This window comes from Chelmon rostratus, chromosome 3 (assembly GCF_017976325.1).
Source record: "Chelmon rostratus isolate fCheRos1 chromosome 3, fCheRos1.pri, whole genome shotgun sequence".
Lineage (NCBI taxonomy): Eukaryota > Metazoa > Chordata > Actinopteri > Chaetodontiformes > Chaetodontidae > Chelmon > Chelmon rostratus.
The window spans coordinates 21,507,088-21,533,643 of NC_055660.1; the positions used below are offsets into that span (position 1 = coordinate 21,507,088).

General features: G+C 41.2%; 1 protein-coding gene across 1 annotated transcript; it reads right to left on the minus strand.

The window, feature by feature from the left end:
* Positions 1-26,556, minus strand: LOC121603779 (complement C3-like). The gene is made up of 43 exons (XM_041932987.1): positions 26,480-26,556; positions 24,826-25,021; positions 24,511-24,673; positions 24,128-24,222; positions 23,650-23,738; positions 21,760-21,842; positions 21,572-21,659; positions 21,294-21,396; positions 21,044-21,164; positions 20,693-20,808; positions 19,264-19,410; positions 17,647-17,746; positions 17,423-17,517; positions 17,145-17,336; positions 16,868-17,023; positions 16,529-16,658; positions 16,190-16,258; positions 15,090-15,287; positions 14,869-14,986; positions 14,664-14,752; positions 14,413-14,552; positions 13,849-14,061; positions 12,887-12,944; positions 12,700-12,789; positions 12,320-12,526; positions 11,348-11,423; positions 11,073-11,232; positions 10,816-10,911; positions 9,814-9,964; positions 9,169-9,254; positions 8,539-8,616; positions 8,259-8,414; positions 8,088-8,150; positions 6,489-6,570; positions 6,281-6,329; positions 4,823-4,913; positions 4,616-4,705; positions 4,424-4,526; positions 4,133-4,222; positions 1,787-1,879; positions 1,586-1,669; positions 857-1,001; positions 1-142 (listed from the first exon to the last, which is right to left on the minus strand). The coding sequence occupies exons 1-43, from the start codon at positions 26,554-26,556 to the stop codon at positions 1-3; spliced, it is 4,968 nt and encodes a 1,655-aa protein (XP_041788921.1).

Genomic DNA, 26,556 nt, shown 5'->3' on the forward strand with positions numbered 1-26,556 from the left:
CTACTGATGACATCCAAACAATGTATACCGCTGGACCAGCTCCTCCATGCCCAGACAGGTAGGTCTGTATTCACCAGTCTGACACTCTGCGTCTGTGGGCCAGTACTCGATCCAGGTTCTCTCACCAAGTACATACTGGTGCCTGAGAAGAGCAAAGTAAAAAACACATTGGGTCTTCGTGTGGCCAGCTATCTGTGACATGCTGGAACATAACATGAAAAAGCACAACTCTCTCCTTCTCACAAAAAGTTGTTGATTGTATTGTATGAAGTGAGAGCACAGCTGCTGTGCCCTGTCGGATGCAATGTACACAAATGACATAAAACGTGGGGTGTATAGGTTGAAAAATACAGCACGGTTTACCATTAACACACGAAGAAATGCGAATGCAACATCATTCTAATTTAAGATTATTCCCTTCAGATGAAGGATATCTTTCATCTTAACTGTTAATATTTTTTATTTCCAAAGCAAAACAGAAGCAGAAAAGTTTTTTTTTTTTTCTGTATATCATTACTGTAAATAGTTTTCTGCCAAACAGAACCTTTTGATTTATAAAACAGTTTCTTCAGTTTCTCATTGTTCAATGTCCCCCAGTTAAGAGACAAGTATAGTATGATGGTGTGGATATATATTTTAGATTTACTTAGATGCCAATAGTTTATCAGTTTGACAGTTTGGAGGCACAACAATTGCATTGCCAATGAATATGAATGTTACTTTCATTATAAATTAAACCCACTCACTGAGTTCTATCCAAATACACATACAGTGACAGTTTTACAGAGGTAATACTGTTGCTTGGTTGGCTGGTTGTAGACAATACCACTGTGGACCACTGTAAGAACAAACTTACAATTCATTTTGATCATCTAAGTGAATATCTTCAGATGTGCCCATGATCAGGTAGGTTTTGCCTGTTGTCAGGTTTAAAGACTCCCTGCAGTGCGGATAACTGAGGAATATGCGCTGTTTACCCTGAGGACCCACATCATAGCTTCCTGGAATTAGAATATAGCAGAAGAGAGAGAAAGTACAAAACACGACTGTTTGATTCTCACATATTCCCAGTGGAGTCCCACGTAAAAAACGGACATTTGGGAAATATCCTTGTTCGCTTTCTTGCTGAGTTAGATGAGAGGACTGATACCATTCTCATGTCTGTATTATAAATATGAAGCTACAGCCAGCAGCTGGCTAATTTAGCTTTGCATAAAGATCGGAAGCAGTTATCTGTCCAAAGGTAACAAAATCCACTTACCAGGACTTGTAATCTTGTTTATTTAATCTGTACAATAAAATTACGTTTAAATTCGCCATTTTACAGGGGGTTATGTAATGGACTATTCCAGGATGAGTAACTTGGTTGCCTGGCAATATAAGTTAAGTTAGTTGGCTGCATGTAGTAGTTTCATACACCCAGGAGGGGTGTCAATCTCATCATCTCATCTAACTCTGTGCAAGAAAGTCAATAAGTGTGTTTCCCAAAATGTTGAACATTTCCTTTAAATGGTCAGAATATTTCTGTCTGACTTGGAACAGCATTGAGATACAAAGTGCCCATAAAAATGATAAAAATACCCACCTTCTTTGATGACTTCCAGTACTTGCATTGTGTAAATGTCAGTGGACAAACCATCTGTAAATTGATCCACTCGCATTTTGTACACTGAAGACACACAAGTTGCAGATTGTTAGCGCAACTGCTCCCTTGCTTAACTAGTCTCTTAGTCTCATACCATTATTTTTTATCCAAGCATCATATAAATGTAGTCAGGTCTCTTACCAAAATCTATTTTGCTGGTTGGAGTAGTCTCACAGGACTTTTCTGTGCGCTGGTCATTGCTGATGTCGCCTTTTTTCTGCATACTGCAGTTCTCTGGGAGTATGCAATAGGCACCAAGTAAATATACAATTGGTGACAGGATTAAATGAGCACACGTGGATGTATGTGTGTGGATAAGCTGAGGAGTGAGTGCAGCCACAATTGAATGTTAGCGACTTCTTTTTCAGTTCTGACCGCTGCTCTGACCCTACAGGATCCTGCAGGTGCTTGTTGCCTCTGACAAAATAGAGGAAGAGACAACACCGCACACTGCTGCCAGCCATCGCCATGACAAATGTGCGAACTCTCTGGAATAAAACGGATGAAGTCAGTCTACCTTTACAGACCAATAAAGATTGTTAAAGAAACTCTGCTTTATTCTTCTGCAAAAACTGGCTGCATGACGACATTACCTACACCACTGTGAATTTGCCTGGATACCAATGTATCACATGTACAACAGCAGGTGGGAAATGAAAGGGAGGACGTATGTGTTTTTACATCAAAACAACAAGTGCAGTACAAACACATCAACATTGTTCCAGTATCCTGGAATCAGTTTTTATGGAGTGCACAACATATTATTTTTCATTCACTTCAAGCCCCTGGCCAAGCAGCACAAAACCTGCTGAGCAAGGTTCTTCTGTGGAAAACTCTCAGCCAAACTCAATTAATTATTGTATCAATTCTTCATGGTTACTTTTACTCTCCCATAAAACATGCATACCTCTCCATTCCCTGTGCACCCCTTGGACCCTTAGATCTCTGCACAATGGAGATGGTGCCAACATCCAGACAGCAGTTGAAGAGGCCTAAATCATCCAGGACTACAGTAAGGCGATGGACTCCAGAAGCACCTGACATGCTTCAGGACTGCATGGTGTACACTTACTGAGTGGCTCTGAGAGGTGACAACAACACATTTGCTCAATCTGTATGTTCATACATCATCCTCAGGGAACTGAGGTGCCACAAAGAACAGGCAATCACGGAGGGAGACATGGATACATTCAGGCTGGCTAGACAGAACCTCAAGATGGCCATCAAATCTGCCCCTGCAGCCATGTGGAACATCCTCAGGACAATCACAAATTACAATAAGAACACAACACCTATGTCACAGCTCTGTCCGTGGACTTCAGTTCTGTCTTTAAAACTATACTCCCAGACCATCTGCACACCAAGCTGCTACAGCTGCCCTGCCCCATCTTCAAGTGGATTATGGCCTTCCTTACCAAGAGGAAGCAAAAGGTGCCATCATCAGTATTGGAGCTCCTAAAAGTAGTGTCTCCTCCCCATACCTGTACAAATACACCAAGTGCTGCACCTCCAGCTGCCCTTCCATCACACTGGTCAAGTTTGCTGATGACACCAGGCCTCATCAAGGGCAATGATGAGTTGGCCTGCAGGAACAGTGTCACAGTTACAGAATGGTGTACAGATAATAACCTGGACCTCAATGTAAACAAGACAGTGAAGATGGTCATGGACTTCCGGAAACATCCACCTTCACATCCCCCACAACACGTCAACAACACAGCTGTAAGAGTGGTGGAGTCTGTAAAGTTTCTAGTTACCAAAATCACCAGAGACTCATCTCGTCATGTCATCAAGCGAGCTCACCAGAGGAAATTCTGCCTCCGACTGCTCTAGAAGACAAACATCTCCCTGAAAGTTCCACACACACAGTTCAACAGAGCCACCACCAAGGGTGTTCACACCTACTCCGCCACTGTGTGGTACCCCCCACACCAAACACAGACTTGAACACATCACTATCACGGCAAACAGCCATCCCGTGAGTATTCTGCATGATTCAAGAGCCAGACAGCGGGTCAGTGGGACAGTGGCAGACCCGTCACCAGCTCACTGCCTCTTCAGAAATCTTCCATCTGGCTGTAGGTTTGGCTCCATCAGCGGCCGAACCTACAGACACCTGAGCAGTTTTTTCCTGAAGGCCATCACTCTCCTCAACAACCCAACTCTCCAACAACCTAGCACCCTCCCTTATCCTCCACCCACCATGCATTGTAGCCAATGCATCCCCACCTGACCCACACACACACACATATCTCCCCACACACGCATATATTTACCAATACTGGGCAACATGTGCAAATGTAGCATATTTTTCTTCTGTATACAATTCTTGTCCTTGTTTTTGACTTTCTTATCTTGTAATCTGACCTTTTAATTTTTTACTTTCTAGCTCACTGCAATGCATTCCTGTGTGCATTGTTCATTTGGTGATTGAAGCACTTCTGATTCTGATTGATTAGGGCAGCATTTACACATCATCCTGTTTACCTTCAGCACATGTACATTCATCATTTCTACAAAGCCGCATGAGCTGTCCAGCTCTCCTCGCTGGGTGGTAGAATTTTACACAATGTGTTTCTGCAAAGGGAAAGAAAGACATTTGAAATGTATTTTGTGCTGCAGTCCTGCTGTATATCAGAAAGTCTACATTAAACAGTTCATGAAAATATAATGAAGCCTACTTATCCACTGTGTTATCTACTCCGACATCTATTGGCAGCAAGGAAAAATCTTGAAACTCATATAGACAGCATATGTTTCAAAGTGTCTGACACTTACGTTCATAGTATTCATAGACAGACACAGCAGCTGGTTGTAAGACGCCCACTTTGAGCTTCTGATGGATCCTGAACACGATCTCTTCTGGTCGTGTGTGAGAAATCTGTGGAGAGATGGAAAGCAAAGTGAGACAGAGATAAAGAAAGAACAAAGCAGAGAGAAAAATAGTAGAAAGAAAGAGTGGTATCTAACCTTATCCATGTAGATGATAAGCGAGCCTCTGTCTGACAGGACTGTGTTCATCTCATATTTTGCAATGGTGCGGGCATGTCCTTTGGACAACTACACACACACACACAGATTGTCATACAACTTTCTATACCATAAAAGAAACCTTGTTTGTACTAAACACAAACACTGACTTGTGAACTGTACGTATGTATCTGTAAAAGCTCTTACTAAGTCCAGGTCATTTGTGTTAGCGGTGTAGCCAGTTAACAAGCCAATATCCAGAATTGACATGGTTGCATCGCGCTCGCTGTCCTTAAACCTGTAGAGAAAATGGAAAATGAAAAGAATAATAGAACAGCATCGAGAAGATGGACTAAAACAAAACAAAGGCCTTTATCACATGTCAAATCAAATATTCTTTAACATTTCAGATGTTTCAAATATATTTTAAACTGGTGGGAATGAGCAGCGGATGAGCTCAGATGGGTGTGGAAACTCATTTGAAAGAATGTTGAAGAAGAAGTTTATACCATTATCATTTTTTATGCAAAGAAAGAGTAGAATGGGAGTGCATAACGAGGATGCTGAGAATGCATCTACAGTTTTGAAGATGCAGAAGAAAGTCTTGGCCTTGATAACGATGCCCCATAACTCTCTCTATGACCCAGGCTATACTTGAACTGGGTTAAACCCAAATTCCGAAAAAGGTGGGACGTTGTGTTAAACACGAATAAAACAGAATGTGATCATTTGCTAATGCTTTTAGACATATACTCAATTGGAAACAGTACAAAGACAATATATTTAATGTTTGACATTTTTTCCAAAAATCTTGCACCAAGTGTAAACTTGACTTTGATAGATAGGTTGATCCTCCATTGTCCTTGGGGGGTTGGGTTAAAAAGGATTAAAACTGTACCCGAGTTCCTATACCTTTTCCAACACATCTGTGTCTTCATCAAGAAATCCTTCTCAGTTGATCCTCACTTGACCAACTAATAAGTAATAACAAAAATAATAATTTAGGAGGCAGCAGAACTTTGTAGATTGAGAGATCCATTTGACATCTCTCAAAGGATCTTGGTGGTCTGGCATTGCCAAATTTAATTCGATCCTTCTCTTATTAAAACATTCATAAACTTGAAATGGGCTTGATAATAAAGCTGATTATTTCTGCCCCACAGGGGTTAATATGGATCTTTAACCCTTTAAACTCTCTCTTCGTTCCCTGATTTGCTAAAGAAAAGTAGCGTCCTCTTAGATGCTGAACTCTTAGAACCTGGTAGTTATTCAGTTTGTGTCTTAAATTTGGACTTCAATCAGGAGGAGCTCTAGCATTCATACAGCCTCCACATTCTCCCCTACTTTAAATAATGATTTATTTTTACCCTCTTGCACAGACTCAACCTTAGTTGAAGTACAGGTCCAGGTAGAGTTAACATGTAAAGGTGTCTCACAATCCACATTAACATGTACCAGTAGCCGATACAAAGTTGCTCAAACTTCATATGAGTCATTATGAAGCAATCAGGCACAGTGGTTTCATGAGACAACCAGTACAGTAACAACACTTTTCTCAAACTATGTTGTGGCAATGGAACTGTAAAGACACACATATCATACAATCTTTATCAAGAAATTTGCAACTGTAACACTCTTCAGTATGAAGAGTATGATTGTACTTACAAAACCTCTATTCTCAGCTTGTATATCATCTCATCCTCATCCACTTTGTCTGCAGATGAAAAACATTTGATGAGAATTAAGTTAATACAAAAATACTTGACATGATGATGGATAGACAACAGGAAAATGTGACATGCAAATTAGCCAACAAAATAGACCAAATCAATAAGACAAACAGATAAAAGGATGACAAATATAGACAAATTACCTGGGAGGAGCTGCACCGACAGGTTGAACTTCTGACAGTCGCTTTCCTTTTCTTTAGGCAGAGCGTAATACAGCGATACCATCTGTGACACAGATAAAAGCGCATTTTGACACATGGAAGCTTTAGGGCATTCAATCGTTTGCAACTGGACCTCGTCAGTTTGTCTTAGAAGACGTTTCGCCTCTCATCCGAGCAGGCTTCATCAGTTCGTACGCAACCAGACTAGATAGGACAGCTCTAGTACAATGCAATGGTGTTAGGTTCAAGTATTTATCCCCTGAGTGAGACCAACCCACAAAAACAAGAATGGTATCACTCTATTGTGAGGCAAACGATCCCCCCATTAAGGCGGGGTGGGGTGCAACCCTTTGGTGTCAACGACAGTCGTTAGCCTCGTTAGTGTCCCATTGTTGTCATTGGGAGGCTCCTTGAGCCATGTGTGAATGGCTTTGTTGTTTGTTTTCAGAGGCTAAATCTTTGAATCTCTTAGGGAGAGATGAAAGGACAGCATTGTATGTGGGAGATAGGTGGTGTCTCAGACCTCCCCCTCTGTTCAGAGATGGTTTTTCAACCTTGACATAGATGGCTTCTCTTACCCCTCTTTCAAACCATCTGTCTTCTCTGTCCAGAATATGCACATTTTTATCCTCAAAGGAGTGTGCTTCCTCCTTGAGATGCAGGTAAACAGCTCAGTCCAGCCCTGAAGAGTTAGCCCTTCTGTGTTGTGCCATGCGTCTGCTCAGTGGCTGTTTGGTTTCCCCAATATACAAGTCTGTGCATTCCTCACTGCACTGGACTGCATACACCAGATTGTTCTTCTGAGTGTGAGGTGTCCGGTCTTTGGGGTGCACCAGCCTTTGTCTGAGAGTGTTCCCAGGTTTGAAATGTACCGGGATGTTGTGTTTGTAAAGATACGCCTGAGCTTCTCTGATACACCAGACACATATGGAATGACGATGTTATGTCGTCTGTCCCTCTTTTCTTCCTCTGTCACCCTGTTCTTCCTGGAAGCAGCAGAACTTTTCACAAAAGACCAGCTGGGATAACCATAGGTTTTGAGGGCCTCCCTCAGGTGTTTGTGTTCCTTGTCCCTTGCCTGTTGGCTGGTTGGAACATTATCATCTCTGCACCAGACAAAGGCTGGTGCACCCCAAAGACCGGACACCTCACACTCAGAAGAACAATCTGGTGTATGCAGTCCAGTGCAGTGAGGAATGCACAGACTTGGACTGGACTCAGCTGTTTACCTGCATCTCCAGGAGGAAGCACACTCCTTTGAGGATAAAAATGTGCATATTCTGGACAGAGAAGACAGATGGTTTGAAAGAGGGGTAAGAGAAGCCATCTATGTCAAGGTTGAAAAACCATCTCTGAACAGAGGGGGAGGTCTGAGACACCACCTATCTCCCACATACAATGCTGTCCTTTCATCTCTCCCTAAGAGATTCAAAGACACATGATAAGCTTATACACATCTTAATAGCATAGTCCTCACTAATGTCTCTCTTGTTTATTGATGTGTACTCTTCATCTGAGATTCAAAGAGTACACGTTAATAAACAACAGACAATAAAACTCAGGAAAACATCTTTTACTTACCGTCACTGTTGCCTCTCCTGTGCCTGTGGCAGTCACTGTCACATCCTGGTTTATATCATTGATCTGTGGGAATTTAAATATGCACACAAACAGACACACACACACGGATCAGCAGAAGAAAGATACAAAAGCAACGTGAAGGATGACATTGAGGAGTGTGCGTGTTCTCACTTTAGATGTTCTTGTGGCGTAGTGGTTCTCCTTGTTGAAGTTGTACTTCTCCGGCTTCGACCTTCCTGGCAACATTACGTCCACATTGAGATTGTACTCTGGTTCTTTAGCATTGGACCAATACTCAGCTATAGCCTGGTACACCATTATAGTAGACTGGAGAGAAAAAGAAGCAGAAGAAAACAATACTTAAAAAATAGATTAGAAGCCAAAATGAATGAAAGAAAATCTGCAACTGCATCAAACAGTTAAAGGTACAGTCTAGAGGAGCTGGTGTTACCTGAGTTGATCCATAGCCTCCGCCCACCTTCCGCTGTTTGTTGAACCATCTGGCAACCAGTTTGGCTTCTTCAAGTGCCTTTATCAACAAAATAGAGAGAAGTCATTTTACAGTTATACAACCTGACAATTCCAAAGGCTACCATAAAGCTTCTACATCAGCTTTCCATTATGGAACAATCACTAGGTAGATACTTGAAACTTGCCTTGACAGAACAGCCAATCACAAATGTAATGTCTCTTTTGTCAAATTTGTGGATTTCTGTGCAGTTATTAAGTGCGGGATGTTTAAATGTCTCCCTTGTTTTTATAACTCAAGTTTTAAGTCTAGGTAATTGCAACTCCTGTAACCAAAGGCTTCAGATATCTATATATAATCAGAAAGTGCTCTGGAAAGTGGTCCGCAAGGAATTGCAAGGCTCCATGATGTTTGGTAAATGACAAGTAGAAAAATGTGGTATAGAGAAGTAGAAATCTTCACATTTTGAAGCAGCGACGTTATAGAGACACATTTCACTGACTTTTGTTTCCAAAGCCTCTTCCCTTTCTAGTGAGACAGCATGGATGATGACTCTGTTGTGTGTTTCCTGTGGCATGACATCCTGGTGAACTACAAGCAGGACATGCTCACCTCAGCCTTGACCAGAGCAAGTAGAGCGTACGCTGTGGCCTCCAGGGTGTAAACGCGTCCCTTAGGGACTGGCCAATGGGACCGACCTAAGGAAGACACACAAAAAAATACCTTTTTGCTACTATGCTGCACCTGGAACAGCTTAATTCATGACTATTTCTTCTACACTCATGAAAATAAAATATAAAAGAAGAAAGTAAAATGTGCTGACTTTTGAGAATTTTAACTGGTCTTAATTTCAAACGTAAATACTAAATTTGGTGCTAAACAGTTGGAATTATACTGTTGCTATCTATGTGAAAAAATCCTTAGTTGAAGGTCAAAAGAAAAACATAACTACACCAGATGAAACTTTGGAAAGGTAGCGTATGCACTGATCAGGACCCTGAGGTTGAAAATTGACATTGTTGGTTCTGATGAACAATCTATGTAAATGAGGCACTTTTTCGAAATCACCCTAAATGAATCTGTGGCATTTCTTTACTGAGTGAACTTAGTCTTATAATATAGACCATAACAATGTGTTGATCAGCTCTAATAAACCCATTAGAGTAATTATTGGTGGATGTGCAATGTTTTTTCATCCATACATATACAGACTCTGTGTCAGAATATTAGTTGAAACATATTTCTGTATGATGACACCTGAGGAAGCAAATCTGTAAAGGGTCGCCCGGTTCAGTTTCTTTTCATTGGCCAGGGCGTATGATGTCATGGCAACAGAATATGGGTTGGTGAGGTAGGGCAGACGTCTCTGCAGGTAGGACACTGCTTTGTTTATACTGTCATGCAGACTCTGGACAGGAAGAAAAGACAGGAAGACGAAAGCAGAGTAAGGGGGAGAACAGTCAGATAACACTAACCCATCTGCATATTCTGTTCAAGAACATCAGAACACTTGATGCTGAACATTTGATGGTTGAGACTGAAATATTCCCTCTCTTGCCCTCCTTTGTGTCTTATGATATATACTAAGGTGTCTTCATTAGTTCCAGTTACTATCTGGATGTGGGGCAGTGATGGTACTCTCAAAACAGACACAGTGTCCACTGTCCAAAGCAAGAGTATCACAGCAAGATGCTTTGGTGCCTCATGCTAACAATCACGTGACCACCACAAACAAGGCCTCATTATGGCACACTTTTGTCAGAAGGGTATCTGTGGTGTTAAAACAGGATGTCTCTGTCTGTCTGCTCCAATATTTAAAGCTGAGACTGTAGAAGAGTGGTCAGTTTTTATAATCCAGTCTTTAAAAAGACCAATAAATGATTGCAGTGAGGCCACTTGTATTTGGATTCGCTGTGGTCATCCTGGTCTTGGGTTTCATGCTTCCACGTGAATGCAATACCAAGAGATTTCCAGCAAATGTCAAAAATTAAAAACCCATTGTTTCAAAATTTATTAAGGATTTCAAACGTTGAACCTGCCACCGTCACCATCGTAAACTGCATTATGTGCCCTATGAATAAGAGGCAGTTTAACGGGAGTAGCAGCAGTAACAAAGAGGGGCAGGCTTAGCTGATGGTCAGTTGCTTCATTGGTTCAGAGCTTCACAAAGCTTTGTTTTGCCCATGGCTGTAGAGCCAGTTAATGAAGAAATACAAGTTAAGGGAAAGAGAGAAAACGAGAGTGTATGGAGGTACTCACATTAACAGAGGGAGCACATATTGTGCGTGACTCCTGCATAGCAATGAGGCAGAAGGCCGTCATGGAGGCATCTGAATCTGTGCCTTCCACATCACCCTACACATGCACACGCACACACACACACACACACACACACACACACACACACACTGTTTTTATTCATATGAGATGACAGTCAATGAAATCTAACTGTTTTCATCTTGATTAGCTATTTTTTTTAGTTGAAGAATTTCTGTAGATGAAAGCAGCGCACGCACACGCATAAAACTACTGAACACATATCCATCTTCTCTAAACATGCCGTCAGGTTGTTGTGCCTTGAGAATCAGAAACCTGACAGCGCTACAGATGACGTTGCTTGGCACTGCAACCAGATTGTTGGCCATGGCAAACACCTTGACAGCATAAGCTGTCAGCCTTAGAGAGGAGAGGAGAGGAGAGGAGAAGTGAAATACATGCATAGTCAGGATCCAAGTTAGAGGAGAATGTACATGTATCTGCGTATGAGTTCATGGATGTTTGCAGGCCTCACCAGGTGCTACTTTGACGATGAGGATACACAGCAAAAGACCCATCACTTTTACGGTAGGCAAGCTCGTTGTGGTAGCCTGAACACAAACAGAACAGACAATCTCTTAACTGATTACAATTCAACTCTCTACTGAATTCTGTCCATTGGATGCTGGTTTGAGGAGGTCTGGGTTATTCTGTGTCAAATCAGACTGAGGTTCTTGTCTATGGTTCAGTATCTTCTGAAATATAACTCTTAGAAAACTAACACACACAGAATGGTGATCAACAGATCCAATTGACTGAAAGGCACAAGCAGATGTCATATATTTCATTGCTGGTCCTTAAAAATGGAAAGACATTGCAAAATGGATGTTTTTCAAGGCCCCAGGCAGTCCTTCAAAGTATGTAAATATGGACATTTCTATGTTTCCTGCTGAAAATACAGTGGTTTTTTTTTTGATTTTGTGCCAAATTCCAAGGGCTCTAACATCATCATAATCTGACTAGTGGCAAGTTGTTACCACTTCTGTCATCATTTTTGAGATGCCATGTGGGCATTTTGTGTTGAAAGTTCCTTCCATGTTTAAATTGACCAAGATACAAGGCTTATTGCGCTCACAATAAACTTGATGTTTTTATTAAATGCATCATTGTGCTGTAATAATTATGCTGGTCTACAAGTACAAGTTTCTCTGTTTTACTGCTCAATATATGCATGGGTAGTGGCTATAATGTTGGTTTTAATAAGTCTCATAATGAGCCTCTGAAGATGGGTTTTTCTCTTTGGGTGTGAAAATGGCAAAATTGCTAGGGGCAAAAACTATGCGCTTCAATTTTACAGAGCTTGGACTTGCTTGGGATAGGTGTAGCCTACATCCCCATCTATCACGGTCTTTTTTATACTCCTTTTGCCAAATCTTCAACAGGAGCACACAGACGGCCATCAATAATATTTCTGCTAACTGTGCTAATAAATCCTGTGTGAGCCCACCAGTCCTGATGTGTTGGAGGGCTTCGTTACGCTTCTCGAAGCCCACAGCTTCCCACTGGTTGGTTTTGTCCAAATATGTGGCTGCAATGACAGGCAGGGTCATGGAGGCCAGGTTCTGCTCCCCACAGCCTCCAGGCTGTTGGATCAGAGTACCCATTGAATTCCCACTGACGGCCTTGTCCACCAGTGCAGAGACTTGTTCTCTGCCTGTATGCACACAAACAGAAAAAACAAAACATTATAAGCCTATGGAAAAAAAAACGACAACCAGTGAGGTGGCTATTTCCCAATAAGAACTATACCAGTCTACACCAATGCAGAGTCCATTGTTGAGGCTGTGTATTACATAAGACACCCAGACATAACATAATGCATCTCACCTGTCACAGAGATCTCTGTGAGAGTAGGTGTGTTTGGAGCCAAATCTCTCATTGGAATTTTACTTCTGATAATTTCTTGTTGTGTACCACCTAAAGGGAGAAACAGTGGAGCAGACAGTAAGTGATAAATACTGTACATCATTTATTAAATTACTATATAATGTAGCTATTTAATAGGTAAACTCACCTCTCTTAACTGGGTCTAGAGTTATAATCTGAGGAGATTTAACCAGCACACCTTCAGGCTGGAAAAACAACAGATAGGACAAACATTAGAGCTCACTGCTATTTTTGAATAATCTTTATATGCTGTGCGTGTGGTGTGTAACAAAGTAGAATAAGGATTGCTTGTTAAAAAATGTTGTGTCATTTCTCTTTTTTATAGATAACACAGCATAGATTTGCATCAAAGTTAATCCCCAAAAGATGTCTGTATGTCCTCTGCTTTACTATGAGAGGTCCGTTTGTTTCCCATTTCTAGCCAAGAGTCTGTGTTTTCTTTTGTTTTCTTAAACATGACCAGATGGTTATTACTGTAACCACAGTGACATAGCTCCCATAACCCTAACTTTCCCTAACCTGAACTCAGTACTTATTTTAACTTAAATTTTTAAGGCAAAACGCCATTCTCTCCCTAAACCAAACCAGTGTTTTTTGTGCATAAACCTAATGAAAACTCAGTGTTGGGCAAGCTTCTTGGAAAGCATTGAGTTAAGCTACCAGTTACTCTGCATTAAGTGAAGCTTCACTACACCGGAGCTGTCACCAGAGACATGTAGCAAACTTAGCCACAGCATCCTGACAAAAGTAGCTACTAGATTGAGGCTATTGTTTGTTTTGTTCGTTTGTAATGCCATGTTTAATTGTTCATTTAGTAGGCAGTGATTGAGTATGTGGCAGGCAGTACGTTAGTATGTGAATGCAAAGTTGCTATGTGCTTATGTCTTTGCTTTCGAGCCACTTGCACCTGCCTGCAGGCTTATTTTAGCAATAAATAATAGAAATCATCCATCATTTGGATAGCACAGACCAATGATGCTGTCCTGCTGATAGGCAGATTAGATCAGAAAACACCTCAATGTGTTGTTCTAGAGGGCACGGATTTCACATACAACATAAAACCCACAAAATCGGGTGTGTTTCTCTTACCACCACCAGCAGCATCTTCATGATTCCATCATTGAGCGATGAGTCTTTAACAGCTGCTTTGACCTCAATGCGATGTTGTCCTTCCTTCATGGGGATAATGACGAAGGGTACAGATCGTGTGGTTTGGGGCCCAATTTTGACTTCCTGACGGTACCTTCCATGTTTAGAGGCTGCACTGCACACATGCTTGTCCTCAATCAGATCCACACGCACCTTGGAAACAAGATGAGAAAAGACAGAGAAAGAGACTGAGGTTTGAGAAGCTGATTAGAGATGAAGACCCCCCATAGAGTGGATAGTAAGGATCAGTTTTATTTTATGTCACCAATAATGATGCGTCCCTAATTTGATGAAATTTAATGCTTTAAATCATTTTGAATGGAACGGTACTCTGTAGTATTGCAGTAAGGTCGCCCTTGTTCTGGGACCAACCACCATATGAGCAGCTATTATTAAAGAGCAGAGAAAGGATTTCATTCATTCTCTTTTTTGCCAGATGTTATATGTCAGTCCAGTCTCATTGACTGTGGCCTGAAACACCAGAGCAGAGTGGCACAGACTTACAGTGATGCGATCTGGGCTGTAGTTGTGGAGGATCGCCTTAACTTCTAGCTGCTCTCCTCGGACAGCAGAGTAGGGCAGCCTGAGATCAATGAAGAATTCCTTCCGAACAATTACCTCTAACGGATCACCAACACAGACACCTTAAAGATGACAGGGATACAAAAATAAGTGATGAAACAGGGGAAGGAAAAAGTAAGTGCAAGGGTTAGCAGAGGTTTTACTGTTAAAGAGGTATCACTAAGGACACTCACCGTGAGTTTTTGACAGACTAATACCAGTGAACTGCCAGGTTGTGATTGAGTCTTGCAAAGGAACATTTTTCACAAACGATGTGGGCTCGCTGAAACAAAGAAAAGTGTTAGCATTTTGGGAGGTAAAGGGCAGCTTTAAATCTTAGTGGTGTCATTAATGAAGTTAACAGTGTATTATTGTGTGTCTAACTTTCAGTTTACTCACCAGTTCGGTGTGTCTGGAGGGCAATCAGGCAGTTTAATATCTGACCACAGCCAACTTTCAGGGAACTTGGTGCGAGAAACAATTTCATTGCTGTCCATGTAGCTGTCGTCCTCCTCACCTGAAGTGTCATTAAAAAGGCAGTGATTGTTTTCTTACTACCAGTATGACCATGTCTAGTAACCCCTCAGGGCTTCCCTCCATCCCTCGTCCCCATCTCTTACTGCGAGCCAGTTGGAGACTATCCTCCTTCCTGTCAGCTCGCTGGCGTTCCATCTCCTTGCAGCAGTGCAGGAAGGCCTCGGCGCAGGCTGTACCGTCCACGATGTACTCGCTCCGCCTCTCACAGCTGTATGACACAGGGGTGTCCTTCATGCCATCCAAACAACACTCACGTTGCAGTTTGTCTTCATATTGACTCACTATGGTTGGTTGTGGAGGAGAGACAGAGATGAGAAGGTATGGAGTACACAAGGAAAGCTGCAAATTAGGAATTCATAAAATAAGGAAAATTCAAAATAGAAATTGTTCTTCAAGTTAAGTCAGTTTTATTTAAGTGCTCTTGAAAGTATAAAGTAAAAAAGTTTCCGTTTTCTTTTGTCTTTCTACTAACACATAGCATTGCAAAGACAAATACTGTGAAAATCGTGACACAAGATGTCCAATTAGGGGTGGGGTACAAATAACTGACGCACAGGTACGCATGCATGACAATCAGAAATGCATAACGTCCAGTTGTTTCAAAACAGGCCTTTGCATTCTAGGCAGCAACTGAATTGGGTCTTTGTTATATAATGGACAATGACATGAATAGCATCTCTTTGTTTGCAACTTGACAGAGACTCCACTGTGAGAGAACGGATGCACTCAAAGCAATCAGAAAAACGGCTGGCAACATCCTCTGTGTATGACCTCGTCCAAATAGTAAATACAAACGATCCAGATTGTCACTCCAACGTCAACAGCTTGTGAGAGGAGATTCTTATGTCTCAACATAAAACCCAAGTACAGATCTTTCCCCTGCCACATATGACCACAGAGAGATTTAACCGAAAGCCAGCTGCTGACCTGCGGATAGAGACGGCTAAACTGACGATCAGCCAGGGACTGGGAGATGCATCTTCATCATCTACCATGCATGAAGCTGACGCAGAGGATAGTGAGGGGGACACCGAGGACAGTGAGGAGGGTTCCTTTTTTTTTTTTTAAGATCATGCTATGTATGCGGTGAGTACCAAACACCATCTCTTGGTACTCACCTGAGTACCTGTCTGAAGTATTGTGCACCCCAGGTTATTGTGTAGTTTAGAACTGAGGTTCTTACCTAAGGTGGTTGTGACGTCCATTATAGTAGTTCGTCTCCTCCTGCTGGGACTTTGTGGACATTTCAATTCTGGAAATGTAATAGAGACTGGACTCTTTAACAGAACTTAAAAAGTTTGGACTTAATTGTTTTTTTTTTTTTCTTGTTTGTTGGACTGGTAAGATGAAGAATTTCACAAAATTGTTATTGTAAAATATACTGATGGTGAAACATAACAGAGTGGAACATGATCAGCTCAGTCACCATGGTTGACTCTTGAAGCCAACATTGCTAGTAATAGTAATAGTAATATTTCAGTAATATGTATGTTCACAAGAAGGAAGAGTAAACTAGTGTCACCTAGTCTGTAGGGAGTCCCGGAAGCCGTGTTGGTCTCAAACAACAGCCCGGCATCGTAGAACACATTCATACCATTCTTCCCTCCACCTGGTGTGCAGCCTGTGTCGTACTTCTCTACAATGTCCCACACCTGAGCAAAGCAAAAGTTACACACACACACAAATACAAACAAACAAGGACATAAGTTAACAAGTAAACTCTCATGGCAGTTGTGATATAGTGTTAGAAGTATTTAAGTATTTACTCATGCAATTGTTTGCTGGTGGACATATTTAAATTTTTTTTTTAATTGAACCCCCTTCAAATATTTCAAAGATTAATATGAAGTAGAGAAATTGCCTTTTTCTGGGTGAGGCGGTGCTTGTTGTTTAGAACATAGACGCCTTTGTCAACCGCCACCAGTCCCACTGTGGCCCCTGGATCTCCAGTGACCTTCAGGCCAAACATCCTTCGAGGCTCATACGAGGGAGCAGGTCTCGTTGATTCCAGCCTCAGCTAAATGTGAGGGGGGGTCAATGAAAGGCATTCAGTTTTGGATTTGTGAAAGCAGTTTCACGCGTAAAAAATGTCTGTTTTTCCCCCTTAAACTCTGCTACATCAGTGTTGTGTGTCTCACCAAGCCCATGCAGGAGTCCTTGACATCCACCCAAACAGAGTCTGACACCACTTCATTGCTATTTGTATGGTAGTAGGCTATGATGCGGAATGATGGCAGCATTTCTTTGGTAATAGTTACAATCAGGGAAATCAGTACTTGGCCTTTTGCCTCATAACGCCCACTTTCCACCAGTTGACCTCTGCTCATGATCTGGGGACAGAGATCACATTTACACATCAGCACTCATCTGACATGATACTACACAGACTGCTGAAAGCAAGAAAAACTCCCCTCACCAGGTATGTGATGTCAGTTTGTGCATTTTCCCGCTTGTTGAGGATCAGGTTGATTTTCAGATTTTCTCCTACTGCCAGCTCAGCTGCATCCACACCTGCGAAAATCACATGCAATGAGTGCTAGACAGTGAAAGGATCTACTGCATGGCACATACTTTGCCATTGCGACCTCCATCACCACCTTTTTTTTTTTACCATTGATGTTGTTTCAGGATATTCCTCACCTATATGGATATAGCTGTCGCTTGAGGTGACATATGGGAGAGCTACCATGGAGGCTGATGCCTGTCTTTCTTGTGTAAGAAGACGATCACTGGTCTTAGCCTGCAATTACAGAAACACACAGGCAAGCATACACAAACAGTTACATACAAAAAGGTCTCAAGTCAACCCTGTCCCGTCCTATCAAGGCTTTGCCTAGCATCGCAGCTTAGGCTAACAATATGAAATCTCTTAATGGAATTAAAAAAAAGACACAGACAGGAATTGAAAAGGATTTTCACACAGTTGCTTGACCAAGTACAATAAAAAGCTGCTCATCACTGCCAGATTTAAAGTTTTTGTGTCTGCATCTTTTGCTTTACTTACTGTGTTTTCCTGCTCTTGTAATTGTTTGATGTGTTTCATCCTCCCCAGTGCATTAAAGACAGTGTTTTTCCTTCTGTCTTTGCCAGATCGTCTTATCTCTTGCGTCATGCATCCCTGCTTTGTGAAAGTGTTTCCCTGTGCTTCCTGAGATTTTAGATTTTGTGCTTCCTGATTTTGGCCTTTGGCTTTATTTTTGGACTTTCTCATTTATGGGCTTGTGCTCCTTTTGTTGGATTTATTGGCTGATTTGGACTTTTTGCACTGGTTTTTGACTCACCTACCTCCTGTTCCTGGAACTTGGACACTAAGGCTCAATCCCTTGTTCATCCATGACACATTACAACATTAACTAGCTAAAGGCTGAAGTGAAGAGAAGAGAAGATAAGTAGATGCCACATGAAGTGGAGGAGTGAGATTCAGTGACAGTCTTGCAGAGATCAGTTAATGTAATATAGGAGTATTTTCCCATGGCTAAATGTGTATGACAGGGTTTGTTCATTTGTTCAAAGTTCTTCAGTGTGATGCAGAAAACTGGACGGGATGTTGAGCAGCTGGACAATAGTGGAGAATAATATTCCGGAGTTGTCAGCATTCTCTGTAATGTTGGAAAAGTAATAACATTACCCTGTTTACCTGCATCTCAAGGAGAAAGCACACTCCTTTGAGGTTAAAAATGTGCATATTCTGGACAGAGAAGACAGATGGTTTGAAAGAGGGGTAAGAGAAGCCATCTATGTCAAGGTTGAAAAACCATCTCTGAACAGAGGGGGAGGTCTGAGACACCACCTATCTCCCACATACAATGCTGTCCTTTCATCTCTCCCTAAGAGATTCAAAGATTTAGCCTCTGAAAACAAACAACAAGAAAACACAGTAGAAAACACAGTAATGGTCAATAATAGGTCATTCTGATACTGAAACATTGTCAATGTTTAACCCTGTTTACCTACTACCAATCCTGAATGTTTATGGGCACCTAACAGATTTAAATCCAATATTCACTCTCCTTTTAGCTCTGTTGTGGTATCCACTGATTGTTGAGAAAGACACTGACACTGATTTTCATCTTGACCACACCATTCGCGCCATGTGTGAGGAGCAGAACCATAACAATGAGCTAATCTACATAGAGCTGCAGAGTTAGGTGTTTGATTTCAACAGGTGAATATCCAAAATGATTATCAATGTAGATTTAGGTTTGCTTTACTATACAGGCAGTAATGCAAAAATAGTACAAGAATTCAGAGACTTACTGTGATTGCCAGACTGCTGGTCCTTGCCTCTGTATTGATGGTAAGCCTCGCCATGCCATTGGCCGCAGTGAGGCCACGCACCTGGCCTGGATCGACCACCACTGCAACACCTTGTGCAGGAGTGCCATCAGGATTCACAACTTCAACCTGACACCATAGACACAAACTGCTGAACTATCAGAAACTGTCAAGTGTTTTATTAAAACACATTATGTTAAAGTCAAACTAGTGCTAATGCTGTAAACTGTGCTAGCTGTGCACTAAGTAGTACGACTTAGAGTGTTGTGGCCCAAATTTTTTATGGGTGAATTCTTTTGTTTGGACTCTCATCTGGTTCTGTAAAAATTTGAATTTGCATCATAGTGAAAATGCATCAAAACTAGAGGTAAGATCTTAAGCCCAAGCCCGACCCGACCCGAATTTCGGGCCGGGTCGGGCCTAAAATGTCAATCATTACGTTCGGGTCGGGTCGGGTCGGGCTTCTCTCTCGCTGACTTTTTTTTTTTTTTTAAATAAATATGTTTATAAAAATGTATACTTAAACGATACTAAACTACGGAATACTTGTTATAAAATAAAGAATTTGGATAAAACAGAGAAGGCTAAACAGGAGCTGCAGAGCCAGAGCATGCTCTGCGCACGTGAACGTCGTCCTCTTAAAATTCTTCCCCTCCGCAAGTCCGCATCTGACCTGCTGGTATCCCCGATATGGAGCAGCAAGAAGTGAAGGATTAACTAAAGACAGGGGAATGGAAAAGGCAAACACCCACCGGTAAGAGTGAGGTGTGGAAAAGCTTCAAATTGATTGTTGAAAATGCTACAGAAACTTGTGCTGATAAAACTTGCGTCTCTGTCTGTTATCCATCCGTCATTGTTCTTCTTTGTCTCTCTGCCTCTCTCTCTTTTAAAGTGCCGCGCTAAATTCTTAAGGACGTACTGCTGCTGTGGTTTATGGCCCAATTTTCAACCCGTCAAAATGACGGACGGCCTTAAATTTTTCCCGTCAACTCTTAAAAAAATCCGTCAATGATGGAAAATTGTTGGTTAATGTAACCTCTGCAGACACAGAAATATAAAACATGTAAATGTTTATACAGTCTTGTTTAACTTAGATTTCGTTACAAAAGACAGGCTTTAATTTGTTATCATAAATGACCCCTCCTCCTCCCAGTCCTCACAAATAAAATATGAAATTTCGGGTTTGCTTCGGGCTCGGGCCTGCAAATCACGTTAATTGGTCGGGTCGGGCTGGATTTTTTGGGCCTGATCTTACCTCTAATCAAAACAGTGAAAATCAGACATTAAAGGAGCATTGTGTATATTTACAAGGTTATACTGTCATCTGTTTTCAAACTGTGACTGTATTTTGATAGTAAGATGTTTTCTGTAAAGGATCTTTCATTAAAAAAGAAATGCATGCATATTTTACCGCAACATCGAAGGACATTCCTGGCTTGTAATATTTTGGTGTTTTCTTGAAGTGGATGGTGTAAGGTGATGTGACAATCTGGATGCTTCTCAACTCCGCCTCCACCATTTCGCCACCTGTCAGTTGATGCAGAAACACAAACATCTTCACACAAACTTGGGTCTTCACGTTCTTCTTAACTGATGCAAATACATCCTGCTAAATTTACATTTTTCCCCTCCTGTTTTTGTTCATTTTCGGGGCACTACTAATGCTGACAGTTACTTTGAGGTTATGTGCTGCTGAATTACCTTGAACGTCCCATAATCAAATGTACTGAACAGGCACAAACACACAGTCCCTCTTTCTTACCGCTCTCCGTCAGCACACTGACAGATACAAATATGGGATTCCCCACCAGCTCGATGATGTTCGGGAAGGTGTCTATGATGTGATCTCTCTTCAGTTTGACTTCTCCAAGTCCTTCCTTAATCTAATGTGACATGATATAAAAACACATTTAGAAAAAGTCAGTGAGCAGTTAGTGATATGTCACTATATATAAATTCTTGTCAGCTTGGCTTTGACCAATCAACTGGCAAACTCATAAGTAAGCGTTCACCTGCACTCTCTGAAGAGAACTTGGAAAGCTCTTCTTTTGACCATCATGCATAACCCCAAATACCACATAGGCCATCCCATCCACCTCTTCACCAAATAGATACCTACAACCACAGGAGGACATGTTTAAGTCCACAGTAAAATAAAACTCAAACTATTAACAAACTAAAACAACAAACCCCCAACACAACCACTGAATCACACCCTTTATTTTCTCCTTCAGTCAATCGGCCAATCAAACCTGATCTGTTAAGCCATCAAACAAAAGCCTTTACATACGTAGCTTTGATAGTGACGGTGAGTTCTTGACTGTCCACGTAGAAGAAGGAGCTCTTAGGCGTCAGTTTCACCTCAAAACTGGGCAGCACTAGAAAATTAAATGAGTATATTTGTGTGCCCAACCAGATCAATGAACATCATAGGATTGCATGGGTTTTGAATAACAGTGCAGGTAATGAGGGACTCACCGTATTCTTTGACCTCAAACTCTGCAGAGAAGCTCTCCTGCGGGTTGTTGTGGAACTTCGCCACCACCTTCCACACTCCAGGACTACGCACACACGCACACAAGAACACATATTTCAATAATCAAGCAAATGTTTCAAGTATTCATAACATTTAGAGAGTGCAAGTAACACAGGAATCAGACATCAGACTGCATGAAGTTATTTAGTACATATCTTAAACAAACTTAGATGCAAACAATGAGCGGCTGCAAAGCACCTGATGCTTATAGTGTTCAACAGAGCAACATCTACTGAAACACTTACAGGTTTAAAATTTTCATGTTGTCCAGCAAATTGTGCCATAGGTGGAGAGATTATCGTAGCCTGTCTTTATTTTATGCCTTTTTAGACTGATTATTTTACAGCTCATTGGGATTAAGTGTATCTCTGGTTTGTTGGTCTTTCCATTTACAATTAATATTTAGATGTAGTTAGAGCAATTGCTCCACAATTTAAAGGAATATTTGAACATTTTCAGATGAGAAGATTGTCATGTCCCGCCGTTTCTGATGTTTCTGTTCACAGTGTCAAGTCTTGTCGTGCACTTCCTGTTTTATTGTGAAACCCTAACTTTCCTCTCGTTTCAGACCCTGACTTCCTGATGTGTTTCCTGCCTGTCTGATTGTCTGCCCCACCCTGATTGTCTCCACCTGTTCATTGTTACCTCATGTATATATAGTCCGCGTCTCCCTTTGTCCTGTGCCAGATTGTCTTGTACGTCTTGTGCTCCTAGTATCTCGTCTAGTTACCAGCCCTGATCATCGTGCCACAGTTTTGTATTTTGATTCCTTAGCGTCCTTAGTTTACATTTTTGTTCTTCTTTGGTCACAACCTCTGCGCCCCTTGTTTGCCTGTAAATACCTTTTTCTTTTGTAAATAAACCAGCCATTGGGCTCGCCCTTTGTTGGAATTGATGTGTCCTGCTTTTGAGTACTGACCCCTCTGGGCCTTTCAAAGATTAATGCCTCTTTATCTGTTAAATATACAGTCAGCAGCCAGTTAGCTTAGCACAGACTGGAAGACTGGAAACAGGGGTAACAGTTAGCCTGTCTCACTTACAAAACAAATTTGCCTAGTTTACATACTTTTGTGTTGTTGCTTGATGATTAATGTTAGCTATTTTTAGCCATTAGCCTGTTTGCTATTACGTAGCAAACTGTTGAAAGACGATTGGGCATGAGAGACAACTTATTAATAAACACTGCATTAACAGTAGTGTGTTTCGCTGACTAGCTACAGGAAGTGAAAGCATCATTTTCTGTGGCAGCATTTCAGTTAATTTGCACTTTATGTCTCTGTGGTGGTTTTAGCTGGTCTAGGTTATCTTTAGTGTTTTTTGTTCGCCTGCTGTTTAGTTACATGACAATAATAATAATAATAATAATAATAATAATTATATATATATATATATATATTCACTAATGCAACCAACCAGACTATTCACACTACATTAGCAAATTAAGCTAACCTTACTTCATGTCGCCTTTCCCATCCAGTTGTGATCATATAACATTCATTCATTAATTCATTAGTTGGCCTGTACTGGTTTATGGGAAGTACTATGTGTGTCTTAAGTACTTTGCGTCTGCACACTTTATGCACCTTTTATAAAATATAAAAAATGTTGATACATTTTTGCCCAAACACTAAATTAGCAACATGGAAATTACACGCATAGCTAAAACATGAAATAAACATATTAAAATATACTTTGCATAATCTGATTTACAGTATAATGTTTCGATTTGAATTCACCTGTTAGCCTTGTTAAATCTCCAATTTACCACTAAACAACAAACAGTATAGAAACACAATTGAGAACATTTGATTCAAACAAGCAAAAATACTTGCCTGACAATTTCACCAAGCTTATAACTTCCAGAGTGGATCCCTGATGTCAGAGAGACTGCATCAAGTGGTAAAATGATGCCATCAGGGGTCTAAAATAAACAAAATTGAACAACCACTAACAGTGAGATGTGCCCGTTTACAAATAGATTTCGTGAATCCATGCCATAATTTACTGTAAGTCTTCTGTCTACAGTCCATGAGTCCGATCAGTGTCCAGACTGACACTTTTTTCAGCAGTTCTTTAAATTTCTTGACCTTCCTTTGAAGGGACAGGCTCCGTTAAAAGTGCAACTCAGGCTCTAGAAAGATGCACGTATTCATTTTTACAGTAAGCTAGAACAGACAAGATTCAGCAAATGTGTTTTTGTTATTTAGGTTTACGATCTGTGATATGACCTCATCAAAAGGCTTTGTGCTCCCAGTTACACATGATTACAGTGCATTTAATTCTGTGTTCATCAAAGATAAAATACAATACCACAAACTCAATGGCAATAGAGGCTTCAGCTTGAGTTGCAGCATCCCTCTCTACTGGCTCCATACGGGGCGTCACTGCAAACATCCTGTAATGAACTGACATAGAGAGAGAAAGGGGTTCATTTTGCTGGAGAAGGTTTAAGGAAGGTGTATCTATTTTGAGTCATGTGACTGCTAAACATTTTTTTGACTCTGGTATTCCACTTATGTCAAAACAAGGGTTCATTTTACTGTATTTTACTGTTAAGTCATTCATTAAAAGTATTAAAAAATGCCTTTGCCAATCTGATAGTATCTGAAAAAATTTCTATGTAAGTATCTTATGTGAAGACATCCTCACAGAGGAAGCTGTGTTTCTCAACACTGATGCAGTATTGATCTCACCTTTGCTGTTGGGGGTGTAAATGGTCTTGTCTGTCTGGATGAAGATGTACCCGGACTGGAACGACACCAAGACGACTTTCTCCAGCAGTCGGTCGGGGAACTGAGCTTGCAGGTACACATACTGCTTAATGTTGGGATCCTTGCTGAAGTCAGCAGCGGGGACCTGAAACCAGTATGTAGAGACACAAGCAGTGCGGGAGGAGCAGGACGAGGCATACCATGTGTATTTATGGATTCTAGATCTCATTGGTTGTCATGATAGAAAATGAAGCCAATTAACATAATGAACGTATACAGGAACGGTCCTTCATTTACCGTAATCTGAGCAAACTCCTGGAAGTGTTTTGCACTGGTGAGGGTCACAGATGTGGATGTCAGCCTTCTGACTTTGGTTGGATGGCTCACCACACTGATGTCCACCCTAATGTTCCCTCCTGTGCAGCCTTGACACTCCACAAAGATGTTTTCTGCTGTTCCTACCCGCAACAAGTTGGGGGCAGACAACACCTGCCTGCAGAGCAGCATCCAGAGAGAAAGACAGAGGATATTCAGCAGACACAGTGCAGAAAGAAGCACATGCTGTTCAGGATGTACTGTCCAACTTACTGAAAATTACTAACTAGTTACAGTTACAAGTTACTTCTCTTAAACGTAATTGAACTAGTTTACAAATTGCTGGATAAAAAAGTAATTATTTAGGAAAGTAACTTTTACTTTAAAATGTGTGCTTCAGTTATCTTATTAATGCACATATAGCTGCATTAGTTCAGTGTTGCTGTCGCACCTTGTGGCAGAAGAGAACTGTCAAATTTATTCTCTCATTGTACCTGTTATCACTATAGTGACAGGAGTCATTAATACTTCCAACAACCAGAGGGCAGCAACGACCTGTAAAGCTGCACTTGTATTGCCTTTTTCCGACAGTAAGATTGTGTAGAGGAATGGCCACACGATGCTGGATGTACATGTTAACCAGGCTTTGCTTCAGCAGTTCTTAAATAACTATATTTGGTGAACCCAAGTTTTTTCAGTTTATTTTAGAAACGTTACAATCACTGATGAAAAGCTCAGATCGTCTGAACTGTTCTCTGCCACTGTAACTTTGGGTGATGTTAGATCATCACACACTGCTAGAGACAGTGCTGCCTCCTCCTTTGGGTTGTAAAATATGTGCAATATCGCACAGGACCGTGCAACATGTGCAAATGCAACATAATTTTTCATAATTTTTATTTCTGGCGTCCTGCAGCTTTGAACTTAACCTTTTCATTTTAAACTCTCTTGTTCACTGCACTGTATAACCAGGTCATTTGGCAATTAATTCTGAAGAGGGGAACATTTTACAGGAAGAAAAGTATAAATGAAGGACAACTCTGACAATACTCTCTGCTAAAGATCATTATTTTGGCATCCTTTTGGGGGAGGCTGAGAACCTCTACCTGAGCCTGAGGTGTTGAAGTTTTAATTCACCATGGACCATGAGCTCCAGCATGGACTTCACACACAATGAGTGATCTAGTGATTATCTTGATCACCATCCAGCATTGGATCAGTGCAACATTTCATCATCGCTCCAGATTCTGTTTGTTCGGTTTACATCACTGTGCAAACTCTGATCAACATTCAGGCCACCTTACTGGATTCATTTCAATGGCCACATTACCTTGACTCATATAACACAAACTACAATCTAAACTATAGCTCCTTATTATTTACGACAGGTGGAATAGGGCTGAGTTAAACAAATACTTGTATCCAGATACTCTCTAAATTGTTAGATTTGATCGTTTGAATTGATTATGAGTGCAGAGAACCCTAATATTGTTATTGCTCCCATTACAGTTCAGCCAATAACAGTTTGAATATCGGGAAGCTGAACAAAGAGACAAAGTGTATAGTTATAGCCCTGTTTTCGGTGGATTAATCCAAACTCAGGGAGAACGTGTAAAGGTAAGGCTGGTCTACTTACAACGGCGCTCCATTAGCCAGAGAAGTGAGGGAGGCAAAGGCCAGAGAGGCCACCAGCCACAGCAGAGTCCTGCTCAT